Below are 15,445 nucleotides of genomic sequence, written 5' to 3' on the forward strand. Positions count from 1 at the left end.
GATGGGAGGAAGCTCTCTACGCAGCTCCGGCAGATGCCTAAGAAATGTGCAAGCAAAAGAAAGCCTAGCAAGTGACTGCAAAAGGAAGATGAAGTTGCAAAGTACGTCAATGAAAATCGCCAGAATGGGCTCTGTTTCTCAGCGATCTATCTCAATCTTTACCCTGAAGCAAGCAAGAAAAGTAGACATTGCACACTTCAAGACCAACCCTGAATGGTGTACCAGGTTTACAAAGAGAAGCAATTTTGTACTGCGATAGAAGACCAAGATTTCACGGTATCTCCCAGCTGAACTTGATGACAGGCTTATCGCATTTCAGCGGTTTATAATCAAACATCAACAAAAGAATGGATAAAGATTGTCCTGTAGCGGGAGCGTAGTTGAGACTCCCATGAATTTCGACATGCTAACAAGCCATTTGGCCCATCGAGTCTGCACCGACCCTTGGAAAGAGCACCCTACTTAAGCCCATGCCTATCCTTGTAACCACTTAATCTTTTTGACACTAAGGGGCAATTTAGCATGGCCAATCACCAAACTTGCACGTCTTTGGACTGTGGGAGGAAACCGGAGCACCCTGAGGAAACCCACTCAGACACGGGGAGAAGGTGCAAACTCCACACAAACAGTCACTCGAGGACGGAATAGATCCCGGGTCCCTGGGCAGTTTGTTTTCCACCCCCAGAAAGGCCATGTTACCTTATTTTCTCATCTTTTCCTAATGGACTCGATGACACCTTATTCCTCAGTGGGCAAGTTATATGTACTTTATTCAGAATAGTTCTGGGACTATATTGCTGGATGTGATATTCTACCCTTGCATGCCACAAAGCAGTGGATAGCCAGTATATTGCGCTGATAAACAGCTGTATATATAAAAAAACACTGCTTGAAGCAAAAGGCCCTTGGATTCCTGAATATATGTATTTGAAAACACAATGTGTTAATTCAGTATCTGGCTGAGGTATAAAATATTTAATATTACGAAGTTTGTGTGATACTGTGAAGCATTACAAATAAAGGATTATTACTTGAAACAAAAAAAGGCAAAACGTGGCAATCAAGCATGATGGAATGGAATAAATGTGTTAAAATTATTTAACTGCTTGTATCCCTTGTACTCTTTGGTTCTCTATTATTATTTGTTAAATTTTGTGGATAAACCCATGCAAGTTTTAAAAATTGGAGCCAAGTGTATGGTTTCGACTGTCATGTGAGAGTACCTTTAAGAAAAGTGTGTTTTATCAAATGGCTGCAGTGATGCATTGTGTGGGTGGAGCTGGAATGTGATTCTGTCTTTTACTTTCCTTTTGAGCTGGGAGCTGCTGTGTGTCTTAATTTCGTTTTCAGTTCAGTGGTTGCATTCAAGCAGGAAGGTGTCTGATCTCTCTGCAATCTAAAGAATGTCTTCAGCTCACTTGATAATTTAAAAGTGATACCTGCTTTCTATAAAGATTTCAAACCTGCTGCCTTTGTTAAAAAGGATCTTTTGACTTATGGATGTTGTTAGGAAAGTTATTAAGGGTTACGTATAAAGTATTGTATCTGTGGGGTTTATCAGTATTGGTGATTGATAAATTTTACTGTGTGTTTATAAAGTGTTAACTGAATTTATAGAATAAACACTTTTGTTTTAAAAATACTTAAGGTCTCTGTTGCATAAAACCTGGAGAGTGGACCCTTGTGCTGCCCATAACTAAAATCTATTAAAAGTTGTAGGTCCGGTGCACTCCATGATATACTTTGGTGTTCTCTAAACCCTGGCCCATAACGCTGCTGTAACATTAATAGAAAATGTTTGATAACTAAGGCAAATTAACTTACCTTTATAATATCCGCTATATAAATTAATGTAATATATGTTCTCTATCATGCACCTCCAAGCCTATTCATTTGGAAAGAAGGTTTTATTTAAGTAGGCAAATTTAAATTGTAAAAATTAAGAGGTGTATTTCTTTTTTAACTTAATTTTTTTAAATTTAGAGTACCAAATTCATTTTTTCCAATTAAGGGGCAATTTACCGTGGCCAATCCACCTAACTTGCACATTTTTGGGTTGTGGGGGCGAAACCCACGCAAATACGGGGAGATTGTGCAAACTCCACACGGACAGTGACCCAGAGCCGGGGTCAAACCTGGGACCTCTGCGCCGTGAGGCAGCAGTACTAACCCACTGCGCCACCGTGCTGCCCTAAGAGGTGTATTTCTAAGTTGTAGGTGTGGGTTTATGTCCATATGAGGTTTTTTTTCATTGCCTCATGTGACTTTCCAAAGGGAGGGAGAAAGTGTGAAGAGAATCGACCTGGGTTACTCTTGTACATCTGTGAACCCATAATCATGGAAAGGCATTGGCAGCAGCCTGAGAACAAGCCTGCACCTTGTATCTTGGAAGTGTTTTTATGTGGAAACTTGAAGGAATAATTCCAAATTACCAAAAGAAAATAATGAGAATTTTTATAACACAAGAAACTTAATGTACAGGACATTAATCATGTGCTTGTTGTGGAGTTATAAAATGTTTGTCAAGTCATCATTGCTCAGTTTATCGAGCTGAAACATAAATCTTTCTTCAGTAGGTATACTGTCCTGTGCCATTTGAAGATGGTGAAGCCTGATCTTCACACTCTGGCCCATCATCTCAAGCAAGAACGTCTTTATGTGAACTCTGAAAAGCAATTGCTTCAGCGGTTAAATGCAGATGTACTGAAAACTGCTGAAAAGCTGCACTGCTCAGCATGGATTGCAAAACAGCAGCGAATTAACTTGGACCGTCTTATATTAACAAGGTGAGAGCAATGTAGAGGATATAGATTTAAAACTACAAACAAAACTACAAAATTAAAAAAAATACAAAGCTCCCTTCAGTGCCAATTACTTAATGTGGTATTGATATTTGACAATTAACAATCCATTCATTTTGGCTCGAGTTTTGTACTACCCACGATTCAGTCTTTATATTTAAAAATGTTTTAAAATATGCACCAGTGGCAATGTTCTGGAAACCACTTTTCCAAATAATCCTTTACATTATTGTACAATGCAACTATCAAAATGATAGATGGCAAACTAGATGGTCTGTGGTCTTTCTTTATGGCAATTCCTGTAGTCCTATTACATCCCTCCCAGCCCAGAATTAGATTCATTGGCAGCTGTAACAAAAAGAATTATGAAATGAGTAATTGTTTCTTCAGCTGTTAATTAACTTTTGACCACAACTAACATGAGGCCAATCAAAATCAATACTTTCAATTTGACAGAAGTACCATGGAAACACCAAATGCATGAAGTAAAGTACTGACAATTAATGCAAATCTAGTTGATCTAAATTTTTGAACTGGAGGATAGTATCAAATGGCACGATCAAGGGCGGCACGGTGGCACAGTGGTTAATACTGCTGCCTCACAGCGGCAGGGATCCCGGTTCAATTTCAACAGTGGGTTACAGTCTGTGTGGCGTTTACACATTTCTCCCCAGGTCCTCCTGTTTCCTCCCACAGTCGGTTAGGTGGATTGGCCATGCTAATTTGCCCCTTAGTGTCCAATGTTAGGTGGGGTTATGGGGTTACAGGGATAGAGTGTGGGACTGGACTCGGGTAGGGTGCTCTTTCAGAGGGTCAGTGCAGACGTGATGGGCTGAATGGCCTCCTTCTGCACTGTAGGGATTCTATAATAAGAGCATCCTATTTGTTCCTCAATGTAAAACAAAATGTACATTTCATATAGTGCCCTTCGTTACTTCAGGGCACCTCAAACCACATAACAGACAATGGTATGAACCATAGGTACACAACATGGGAAGAGGCCATTTAGCCCATTGTATCTGTGCCAGCTCATTATAGGGAGCTATCAAATTAGTTACATAGCCCTGAAAAGTTTATAATTTTCAAGTGTCTCGAATTCTCTTTGAACGTTAGTATTGAATCTGCTTCAACCACTCTTTGAGGTAGTTCTAAAAATAAATTCTTCCTGTTTGCTCCCTGGATTTATTACCAGTTACCTTTATAACTCCTCTGGTACTGATCCTCCTGCCAGTGGAAACAAACTCTTGTCATTTAGTTTATTGGAATTCCTCAATTGTGAACACAAAATAAAATCCAGTTTTAAAGTATAAAAAGTCTTGCATATATTTCCTGTAAATGTCATGCCTTGCAAGATGTTCCTTAACAGTCCTATGACTCTCTGTTTGCCAGCAATGTGGGTGTAAATGTGATGCCACAGATGTAAATCATTGAACTTTGGTGATACAATTCTGTCATTTTGATAGTCAATATTTGAGGGTATGAGAATATGACCCATCCCTTTTATTTTTCTTTAGGTTTGACACTTCTGCTTTATGTTTGACTTGATAATGATTTGATTGAGGCTGCATTTTAAAAAACTTTCTTTAGAAGTACTGTTCTGGCACTAAGTCTTCCGTGTTGGTGCTGAGGATTTGCAGTTGGTGAGAATTTTTAATGTGAAATAGTAAAGACAAGGCAATTCATGATTTCTCCTAGTTTAACTCTTGTTTAATTGTGAAAATGCATTTTTTGATCTTGCTACACATGAGAAGCTGTAAGGGAAATTGACTAAAACCAGATTTTGATTCCAAGAAAAAGCAATACTGTTGGTAAATGCAAGTTAACTGCAATGTTAACTTTTATATGACAAAATGATAACAGCTGTAAATTATCACTGGTAAAATGATGCAGTGATGTACACCAAGTCATGTTTTCGTTTTACAGTTTCTAACAAAGGCACTACAGCTCACTGTTTAACCTTGAAATGAAGGTCAGCTTCTTCAGTTCACTTCTTCAGTTCACTTCTTCAGTTCACTCTGCATATCCCTTAGGGCAGGGGACCTTCTTTGCTTCTTAAGCTTCTACCCTCCGCCAACTGTGTTTATAAAAAAAAAAAAAAATCCACATCCCCTGTAACACAAACATTAATCATATACTTAAACATCTATGTTTTGATTCTTGATGCAAGACCTTTTGCTGACGCTGGATGCCAGATTGAGGCTTGAGCGAGGGCTGTAGTGATGTGTTGCAGCTTGTGTTCCTTTATACGCTCACATGAGCAGTAGAGCTCGGTTATTGGCCGTTGGCTGAATTTAGTAGTTGTGGTGCTCAAGCACAATGTTAAGATTTATGAGAGAAAAATATAGGTGGATTCGTGGAAGGCCTGCCATCGAAGCATTTTGTGCTGCTTTTGTCATGGACGCTTCGGGAGACTATAATCTCCCCAGCTGAGAAACCCCTCTTCTGAAGGATGTCTTTATTTCCGGGTAACTGGACTGTTAATGCAAGAACATCATTTGGATATTCTTCTGCCAGCTTGATGGACAAATGTATTGCTTGATAGGGGACAGAGGCATATCAGCCAGAATTGATGCACAGAAAGCACTGTAGCAGTTGATACCAGCTGTGCCAAAAGAGATGCCACTACAGTGTCAGTATGCTGGGATGAGGACAACGAGAATTAATCCCCAAGAAAGAGTTCCTGAGTAACCAATCATAAACTGCCTGAACAATATTCAAAGATGAATTACAACTTTCAGGAGTGGCGATTAAGTTGAAAGAAATGATATGCATGACCCAGTTGGAGATGCATTCGATAGGCACGAACATAGAAGATAGGAGTAGGCCATTTGAGCTGCTCCGCCACTCAGCATGATCATGGCTGGTCCTCTATCTCACACTATACTCGTACGTCTCCCCATACCACGTGAAACCTTTAGAGCTTAGGAAGTTTCCTCCTTCACTCTATTCAGTGACTTGACCTCCACAGCCTTCTGTGGTTGATTATTCCACAGGTTCCGCCACCCTCTCAGGGAAGAGGTTTCTCCTCCTTTCAGTCCTACATGGCCCACCCATGAGACTGTGACTCCTTGTTCTCGACCTCCAAGCCAGAGGAAACAAGGTCCCTGCATCCAGTCTGTCCAGCCCTGTCAGAGTTATATTAGATCCCTCTCATTCTTTTAAATTTCAGTCAATACAGGCCCAGTCGACTCCATCACTCCTCGTACGATAATCCTGCCATCCCAGGAATCAGCCTGGTGAACATTCACTGCACTCCCCCAATGGCAAGTATAGCCCTTCTTAGAAAAGGAGTCCCAAACTTTTTTTTTAAATGAAAATTTTCCAATTAATGGGCAATTCAGCGTGGCCTAACCTGCTAACCGTTGGGTTGTGGGGTGACATCCATGTAGACATGGGGAGAATATGTAAACTCCACATGGACAGTGACCTGGGGCCGCGTTCGAACCTGGGCCCTCGGTGCCGTGAGGCAGCAATGCTAACCGCTGCACCACCGTGCCACCCAAGGAGTCAAAAAGTGCACACAATACTCCAGGAGTGATGTGAATGTCCTGTACAAAATAATGTAATTGAAAGTGATATTTAATGGCATTAAGAAAAATAAATATTTGCCTCCTTTTTTTTGTTTGTTTCAGTGTGGAAGCTTCTCCCGCAGAATGTTGCAAACATGCCAAGATCTTGGAGAGTACACAATTTGTGGATGGATACAAGCAGCTGGGGTTTCAAGAGACAATATATGGTGAATTTCTGAATCGGCTTCGAGAAAACCCAAGACTTGTTGCCTCATGTTTGGTTGCTGGGGAGAAGCTTAATCATGAGAGTACGCATAATGTCATCCTCACAGTATTTACTGCCCTTTATGGTAACTGCATTATGCAGGAAGATGAGAGCTATCTTCTGCAAGTGTTACGTTACCTAATTGAGTTTGAACTGAAAGAGAGTGATAACCCTAGGCGCCTGCTTCGAAAAGGTGCTTGTACTTTCAGCATTTTGTTCAAACTTTTTTCAGAGGGGTTGTATTCTGCAAAGCTCTTTCTGACAGCAACTTTACATGAACCAATTATGCTGCTGCTTGTAGAAGATGAAGATCACTTGGAAACTGACCCTAACAAGCTTATTGAAAGGTTTACACCGGCACAGCAAGAAAAACTTTTTGGGGAAAAGGGCACAGAGCAGTTCAGACGGAAAGTGCAGGAGATGGTAGAGAGCAATGAAGCAAAGCTCGTAGCTCTGGTCAACAAATTTATTGGATATCTCAAACAAAATACATATTGCTTTCCGCATAGTTTACGTTGGATTGTATCGCAAATGTATAAAACCTTGTCTTGTATGGAAGGATTGGCTGTTGGGGAGGTGAAAGCCATGTGCACGGATCTGTTGCTTGCTTACTTTATTTGCCCAGCAATTGTCAATCCGGAACAGTATGGGATAATCTCTGATGCTCCAATAAATGAAGTGGCAAGATTTAACTTGATGCAGGTAAGTCTCCTTCTACTTAATAATTGCCAAGATTTCACCTGTTTCTCTTAAAGAATGTGAAAAATAACTATTAACAATTAGAACTGGATAGCTCTCACCAGTGGCGTAGTGGTATTGTCACTGGACTAGTAATCCAGAGATCTAGGGTAATGCTCTGGGTACATGGGATCGAATCCCACCATGGCAGATGGTGACATTTGAATTCAATTAAAAAAAATAAAGGAACTAAAAGTATAATGACCATGGAACCATTGTCGCATGTTGTAAAAACCAATCTGGTTCACTAATGTCCTTGACGGAAATCTGCCATCCTTACCTGGTCTGACCTACATGTGACTCCAAATCATGAGTAAACCACTCAGTTCAAGGGCAGTTAGGAATGGGCAATAAATGCTGGCCCAGCTAGCGATGCCCAAGTGAACGAATAAACAAAAACCTTAAAATGGGATATAATGCTTAGCTAAAATTAGAAACTGATGGTACAACATTAGAGAAATGGATAAATTGTTATCCAAAATCCTAGTAGAAGAGTTACAAATTCCAACAGAGTTGGGGATGCACAAGCCTGAAGCTGTTGTGTATTCTCCCTGCACCCCTCTGCTTTCTGCTTTTACGACACTCCTGAAAAACCTGCATTTTTGCCCAAGGTTTTGGTCATTTGGTCTAATATCTCCTTATGTGGCTTCTTGTCATGCTTTGTTTTATAATGCTCTTGCGAAGCACCTTGGGGCATTTCACTTTGTAAAGGCACTATCTAAATAAAGGTTAGGTGGGGTTACGGGGATAGGTTGGAGGCATGACTTTAAATAGGGTGCTCTTTCCAAGGGCCGGTGCAGACTCGATGGACTGAATGGCCTCCTTCTGCACTGTAAATTCTATCATAAGTTGCTTTGATCAGGGAAAGACTTGAGCTGATTGCATGGATAAAAATACTGTCTAGACGTTACAGATAGGTGGTTCAGCCCATAGTTCTTTACCCAAGGACATGTGCTTCTGTGGCATTTTGTGTTGTCCAGTTCCTTGTGTTCGATTTGTCACTGCCACAAGTTTTGGGCTGTGAGCTTCATCCTCGAGTCTTGAGTTACATAAAGTGGACATTAGAACATTAAATATTCTGTCAGTGAATTAGATCTGTCCGAGTTGCTTTAGCTTACTTATTCAGGTTTCTAAGAATGCTGAAATCTAATGGTACCAGGTAACGAGACTTCAGAAAATGCCTTTAAGATCAAGCACATAAAGTAATGCTTAAATCTTTAGCCCAAGTGGCTCTTGCTCTGCACCCTTTACAGACATATAGAAAGTAAATAATCAAAAACAACCAATCACAACATCCTTGAAACTAAGCACAAATGGGAAGTTTACAACAAAACTGACAAAGGAAGGAACCAAGTGTCTTCATTTAAAAGAAGAACTCCATATGCTGCGATTCTGAGTGAAAACAGAAAATGGTGGGCAGTCAGCACTTGGGGGCAAAATGAGTTTGTTAAACGTCAGACTCTTTAGACCTGAAAAATAAATGAACTTTTAGTAGAAAATAAGGGGAAGGTAAAGTCGCCGTAGTCCCAGATGACCATAGCTTTCCCCTTTTGAGGGGGAGAAGGTTGAGAAGGCAAGGTTGAGAAGGTGGGGCCTTCATGAATAACCTCAGCCGGTATGGGAATTGAACCCGCGCTGCTGGCCTCGCTCCGCATCACAAACCAGCTGTCTAGCCCACTGAGCTAAACCGGCCCCAAAACAAGGGGAAGGTGGAAACAGGAACCCCAAGATCACTGGGTATTTGAACTGGTTAAATAATCTGTAAAACAGCATAAAAATAAATGGTAACATAAAAGACAACCTGAGTGAATTAATGACATTTAAAAAAAATATTTTATAAATGGCACAAGATTTGAGGGGAAACTGACAATCCAGAAGGCAAAAGGAACTACGTATGCAGGTGCCATCTAAAATAAAATCTGAAAAGTTGGAGAAAGATATTGGGTGAGAGTCATAGAATGAACAAAATAAACGATGAGCACTCAGTCACCAGTGCTCAGTTAAATAGATTATTGTGCAATTAGTTTTTTTTATAAATGTTTTATTGAAATTTTTTTCCCAAACAACAATTTTTCCCCTCTTACAAAGCAAACGCAACAATAACAATACAGAAATTTTAAACAATACACAAGTAACAAAACCCCTTTATCTTTGACCTAAACTAAACCCCCCCCCCTCCCCCTGGGCTGCTGCTGCTGGTCATCTGTCTTCCCTCTAACGTTCCCCTAGGTAGTCGAGAAATGGCTGCCACCGCCTGGTGAACCCTTGAGCCGATCCTCTCAGGGCAAACTTTATCTGCTCCAGTTTAATGAACCCCGCCATATCATTTACCCAGGCCTCCAGTCCGGGGGGTTTCGCCTCCTTCCACATGAGTAGGATCCTGCGCCGGGCTACTAGGGACGCAAAGGCCACAACGTCGGCCTCTTTCGCCTCCTGCACTCCCGGCTCTTCCGCAACTCCAAATAGAGCTAACCCCCAGCCTGATTTGACCCGGGCCTTCACCACCCGCGAAATCACTTCCGTCACTCCCTTCCAATACCCTTCCAGTGCCGGGCATGCCCAAAACATATGTGCGTGGTTTGCCGGGCTCCCGCCACACCTCCCACATTTGTCCTCCACTCCAAAGAACCTGCTCAATCTTGCTCCCGTTATGTGTGCTCTATGTAGTACCTTAAATTGAATCAGGCTAAGCCTGGCGCATGAGGAAGAGGAATTTACCCTGCTTCGGGCATCAGCCCACATACCCTCCTCCATCTCCTCCCCTAGTTCTTCTTCCCACTTTCCTTTTAGTTCGCCCACCGACTCCTCCCCCTCTTCCCTCATCTCTCGGTAAATCTCTGACACCTTGCCCTCTCCGACCCACACCCCTGAAAGCACCCTGTCCTGTATCCCCTGTGTCGGGAGCAACGGAAATTCCCTCACCTGTTGTCTAGTAAATGCCCTCACCTGCATATATCTCAAGAAATTTCCCCGGGGCAACTTATACTTTTCCTCCAATGCTCCCAAGCTCGCAAAAGTCCCATCTATAAATAAATCTCCCACCCTCCTAATTCCCAACTGGAACCAGCTCTGAAATCCTCCATCCATTCTTCCTGGGGCGAACCTATGGTTGTTCCTGATTGGGGACCCCACCAGGGCTCCCCGCACCCCTCTCTGTCGCCTCCACTGTCCCCAGATATTCAATGTTGCCGCCACCACCGGGTTTGTGGTAAACTTTTTAGGTGAGATCGGTAGCGGCGCCGTCACCAGCGCCTCTAAACTCGTCCCTTTACAGGACTTTCTCTCCAGTCTTTCCCACGCCGCTCCCTCACCCTCCATCATCCATTTACGTATCATTGCCACATTGGCGGCCCAATAGTAATCGCCCAAGTTCGGTAAGTGCCAATCCTCCTCTGTCCCTACTACGCTGAAGGAACCCCCTCCTTACTCTCGGAACTTTCCCTGCCCACACGAAGCTAGTGATGCTCCTGTCTATTTTATTAAAAAAGGTCTTAGTGATTAGTATAGGGAGACATTGAAATACAAATAAGAACCTCGGGAGGACCATCATCTTAATTGCTTGCACCCTGCCCGCCAGCGATAGAGGCTGCATGTCCCACCTCTTGAAGTCCTCCTCCATTTGTTCTACCAACCGTGTCAGATTAAGTCTGTGCAAGGTTCCCCAGCTCCTAGCGATCTGAATCCCCAGGTATCGGAAGTTTCTTTCCACTTTCCTTAGAGGCAAGCCTTCTATCTCTCTACTCTGGTCCCCTGGATGTATCACAAATAATTCACTCTTCCCCATGTTTAGCCTATACCCCGAACCCCCTCAAAATTTGCATAACCTCTATCATTCCCCCCGCTGGGTCTGACACGTATAACAATAGGTCATCCGCATATAACGAGACTCGGTGTTCTTCTCCCCCTCTAATCACCCCTCTCCATTTCCTGGAGTCTCTCAACGCCATGGCCAGAGGTTCAATTGCCAACGCGAACAACAATGGAGACAGCGGGCATCCCTGTCTTGTTCCCCTATATAGTCGGAAATACTCCGATCTATGTCGACCTGTAACTACGCTTGCCGTTGGAGCCCCATAAAGAAGTCTAACCCAGCTAATAAACCCGTTCCCAAACCCAAACCTCCTTAACACTTCCCATAAATACTCCCACTCCACCCTATCAAATGCCTTCTCTGCGTCCATTGACACTATCTCTGCCTCCCCCTCCACTGGGGGCATCATTATCACCCCTAATAGTCGTCGCACGTTAACATTCAGTTGTCTCCCTTTTACGAACCCTGTCTGGTCTTCGTGCACCACCCCCGGGACACAGTCCTCTATCCTCGATGCCAGTACCTTTGCCAACAATTTGGCGTCCACGTTCAACAATGAAATGGGTCTATAGGACCCGCACTGCAACGGATCTTTATCCCTCTTCAAAATTAACGATATCGTCGCCTCCGACATCGTCGCGGGTAGAGTCCCCCCTTTCCTGGCCTCATTGAACGTCCTCACCATCAACGGGGCCAACAAGTCCACATATTTTCTGTAATACTCCACCGGGAACCCGTCTGGTCCTGGGGCCTTCCCTGCTTGCATGCTTCCCAGTCCCTTAATAACCTCGTCCACCCCAATCGGTGCCCCCAGGCCTACCACCCCCCGCTCCTCCACTTTCGGGAACCTCAATTGGTCCAGGAACTGCCGCATCCCCTCCTCTCCCTCTGGGGGTTGAGACCTATACAGTTCCTCATAGAAGGTCTTGAACACCTCATTTATCTTTCCTGCCCTTCGCACCGTGTCTCCCCTTTCGTCTCTAATTCCTCCTATCTCCCTCGCTGCTGCCCTCTTTCGCAATTGATGAGCCAACAGGCGACTCGCCTTTTCCCCATATTCATACCTCCTCCCCTGTGCCTTCCTCCACAGTACCTCCGCCTTTCTGGTGGTCAGAAGGTCAAATTCCGTCTGGAGTCGTCTCCTCTCCCTGTACAATTCCTCCTCCGGGGTCTCTGCAAATTCCCTATCCACCCTTAAAATCTCCCCCAGTAACCTTTCCCTTTCCTTGGCCTCTGTTTTCCTTTTGTGGGCCCCAATGGAGATCAGCTCTCCTCTGACCACCGCTTTTAGTGCTTCCCATACCACTCCCACAGGGACCTCGCCGTCGTCATTGACCTCCAGATATCTCTCAATACACCCCCGCACTCTTGCACACACTCCCTCATCCGCCATCAGTCCCACATCTAATCGCCAGAGTGTTCTCTGCTCCCTTTCCTCTCCTAATTCCAGGTCCACCCAATGTGGGGCATGATCCGAAACCGCTATGGCTGAGTACTCAGCTTCTTCCACCCTAGAGATCAACGACCTTCCCAAAACAAAAAAATCTATCCGGGAGTACACTTTATGGACATGGGAGAAGAAGGAAAACTCCCTAGCCCTAGGTCTAAGAAATCGCCATGGATCCACTCCCCCCATTTGGTCCATAAACCCCTGAAGTACCTTGGCCGCTGCCGGCCTTCTTCCGGTCCTTGAGCTGGATCTATCTAGCCCCGGGTCCAGCACCGTATTAAAGTCCCCTCCTAAAATAAAGTTTCCTACCTCCAGGTCCGGTATACGCCCCAGCATCCGTCTCATAAGTCCCGCATCGTCCCAGTTTGGGGCATACACGTTAACCAACACGACCTCCATTCCCTCCAGCCTGCCACTCACCATTACATATCTACCTCCGCTATCTGCTACGATGTTCTTTGCTTCAAATGCGACCTGTTTCCCCACCAAAATGGCCACCCCTCTATTCTTTGCGTCCAGTCCTGTGTGGAACACCTGTCCCACCCATCCTTTCCTTAGCCTAACTTGGTCCGCCACCTTTAGGTGCGTCTCTTGGAGCATAACCACGTCTGCCCTTAGTCCTTTCAAATGCGCGAGCACTCTGGCCCTTTTTATCGGTCCGTTCAGGCCTCTCACGTTCCACGTGATCAGCCTCACTAGGGGGCTACCTGCCCCCTCCCGTGTCGACTAGCCATTACCTTCTCTAGGCCAGTCCCATATCCCGCCTCCGCGCTCCCGCTCGCTCCCCCAGCGTCGCACACCATCCCCGCCCACCCACTCTTTAGCCATTTCCTTTTGGATTTCCGCAGCAGCAACCCAGTTGTCCCCCCCCCCGCCCCCTCCCTCCCCCCCTCCCCGCTAGATCTCTTTCTAGCATGATTGCTCCCCCCATATTAGTTCCGTAAGTCAGCTGACTTCAACTGACCCCGGCTACTCCTGCTCACTCTTCGACCCCCCCCCATGTGGGGAACTCCCATCCGCCTTGCGCCTGTCTTCCCGCCTTATTCTTTCTGGTGCGGGAACATCCCTTTACCTGACCCGCCTCTTATGGCGCGGCTCCCTTTCCCCTCCCCCTCCCCTTCCCCATTCTCCAACTATGTCCCGTCTTTCCCCCCTCACCGGCGCCCACATTTCCCCAATGTCTCCCCCCTTCCCTGTTTACTTCTCAATTAACTTCCACCGTAACATTAGCAATAACATTTCCTGCAGCATCAGTCCCTCAGTTCCGATCCAATTTCTCTTCTTTAATGAAGGTCCATGCTTCCTCCGCCGTCTCGAAATAATGGTGTCTCTCCTGATACGTGACCCATAGTCTTGCCGGCTGCAGCATCCCGAACTTCACCTTCCTTTTATGCAACACCTCTTTGGCTCGGTTGAAGCTCGCCCTCCTTCTCGCCACCTCCGCACTCCAATCCTGGTATACCCGTACCACTGCATTCTCCCATCTGCTACTCCACACCTTTTTAGCCCATCTCAGGACCTCTTCTCTATCCTTAAGGCGGTAAAATCGCACGATTATCGCCCTGGGTGGTTCTCCCGCTTTTGGTCTTCTCGCCGGAATCCGATTTGCCCACTCCACCTCCAAGGGGCCCGTAGGAGCCTCAGCACCCATCAGTGAGCTCAGCATCGTACTTGCGTACGCTCCACAGTCCACTCCTTCCACACCCTCAGGGAGACCCAGTATCCGAAGGTTCTTCCTTCGCGCTCCATTTTCTAGGGCTTCGATCCTTTCAGTACACTTTTTATGAAGTGCCTCGTGCGTCTGTGTCTTAACCGCCAGGCCCAGGATCTCGTCCTCAATATCTGTCACCTTCTGCTGCACCACGCGGAGCTCTGTCTCCTGGGTCTTTAATGTCTCCTTGAGCCCCTCAATTGCCTGTAGCAACGGGGTCAGCACCTCCCTCTTCAGCAGCTCCATGCGCCGTCTCACAATTTCATCCTGCTCAGGCCCCCATGTCGCCTGCGCTTTCTCCGCCGCCATCTTGTACTTCTCTCTTTCTGACCCTTTGGTCGACGATTCCTCGCGCTGCAGCCGCCGCCGCCGGTCTTTTCCTCCTTCGTTTGGGGGGGGACTCCCTTCTCACACACCCCACACCGGGTTGCGTCGTCGAAAAATTCCCCGTTGGGGCTCTTAAAAGAGCCCGAAGGTCCGTCGGAGCTGGAGCCGCCGAAGCGTGCGGCTAGCTAGGCATCACCGCAACCGGAAGTCCCTTCAGTGGCCTTGATGAGGTCTTTTCACAGTTGTTCCCTCTGCTGCTAGAATTCACTTTTGATACAGGCCCTCAGGTCAGCTTGCAGCTTTAAGCTTGCCCTTCCCCCGCCTGCATGCTGGAAGAGGCCCTGTTTATCCTGCAGTTGCAGCCAAATCTTTTACTGTTTCTGCGTGTGTCTGGCAACCAAGAGACATACCCTTCCTGGGGGACACTGTCGGGGGAATATTGCAGCCTTCTTCCCACACCGGGAAATGTCAAACAAATGCCGTGGGGGCCCTGTAAAAGAGCCCAAAAGTCCGTTCCAAGCAGGAGCTGCCGAATATGCGACCTAGCTCTGCATAGCCGCACCCGGAAGTCATTGTGCAATTAGTTGACCAGAAGAGTTAATCTTGCTTTACATTCGCACATTATGGCCCCTCTGTCTTATTGCAGTAAATGTTTGTCTGTTTGACACTTGGACACGTTCAGACAAATGATTACATACTAACAGTTTTTAGAAAAGGAACTGTTTTAGCTTCAAATACAATAAACAAAGCACAAATAAGATAAACCAGATATTAAATACTCCATTCTTGTCACAATGGTGGTCTTCTATATTATTTCAATACTATGCTGACCA

At 45.3% G+C, this 15,445-nt stretch overlaps 1 protein-coding gene across 14 annotated transcripts in view; it reads left to right on the plus strand.

Annotated features, from left to right (window-relative positions):
* gapvd1 (GTPase activating protein and VPS9 domains 1) overlaps positions 1–15,445 on the plus strand; it is a 174,249-nt gene that overhangs the window by 47,903 nt on the left and 110,901 nt on the right. For 12 of the 14 annotated variants that reach the window (XM_072488468.1, XM_072488465.1, XM_072488473.1 and 9 more), the window contains 2 exons: positions 2,574–2,786; positions 6,434–7,277. In XM_072488468.1, the coding sequence (XP_072344569.1) occupies positions 2,602–2,786; positions 6,434–7,277 (1,029 nt within the window). In that variant the 5' untranslated portion in view covers positions 2,574–2,601. The remainder of the gene's footprint in view (positions 1–2,573; positions 2,787–6,433; positions 7,278–15,445) is intronic. The other 2 variants (XM_072488469.1, XM_072488467.1) reach the window with 1 other exon arrangement.

The sequence above is a fragment of the Scyliorhinus torazame genome, chromosome 22, assembly GCF_047496885.1.
Source record: "Scyliorhinus torazame isolate Kashiwa2021f chromosome 22, sScyTor2.1, whole genome shotgun sequence".
NCBI lineage: Eukaryota > Metazoa > Chordata > Chondrichthyes > Carcharhiniformes > Scyliorhinidae > Scyliorhinus > Scyliorhinus torazame.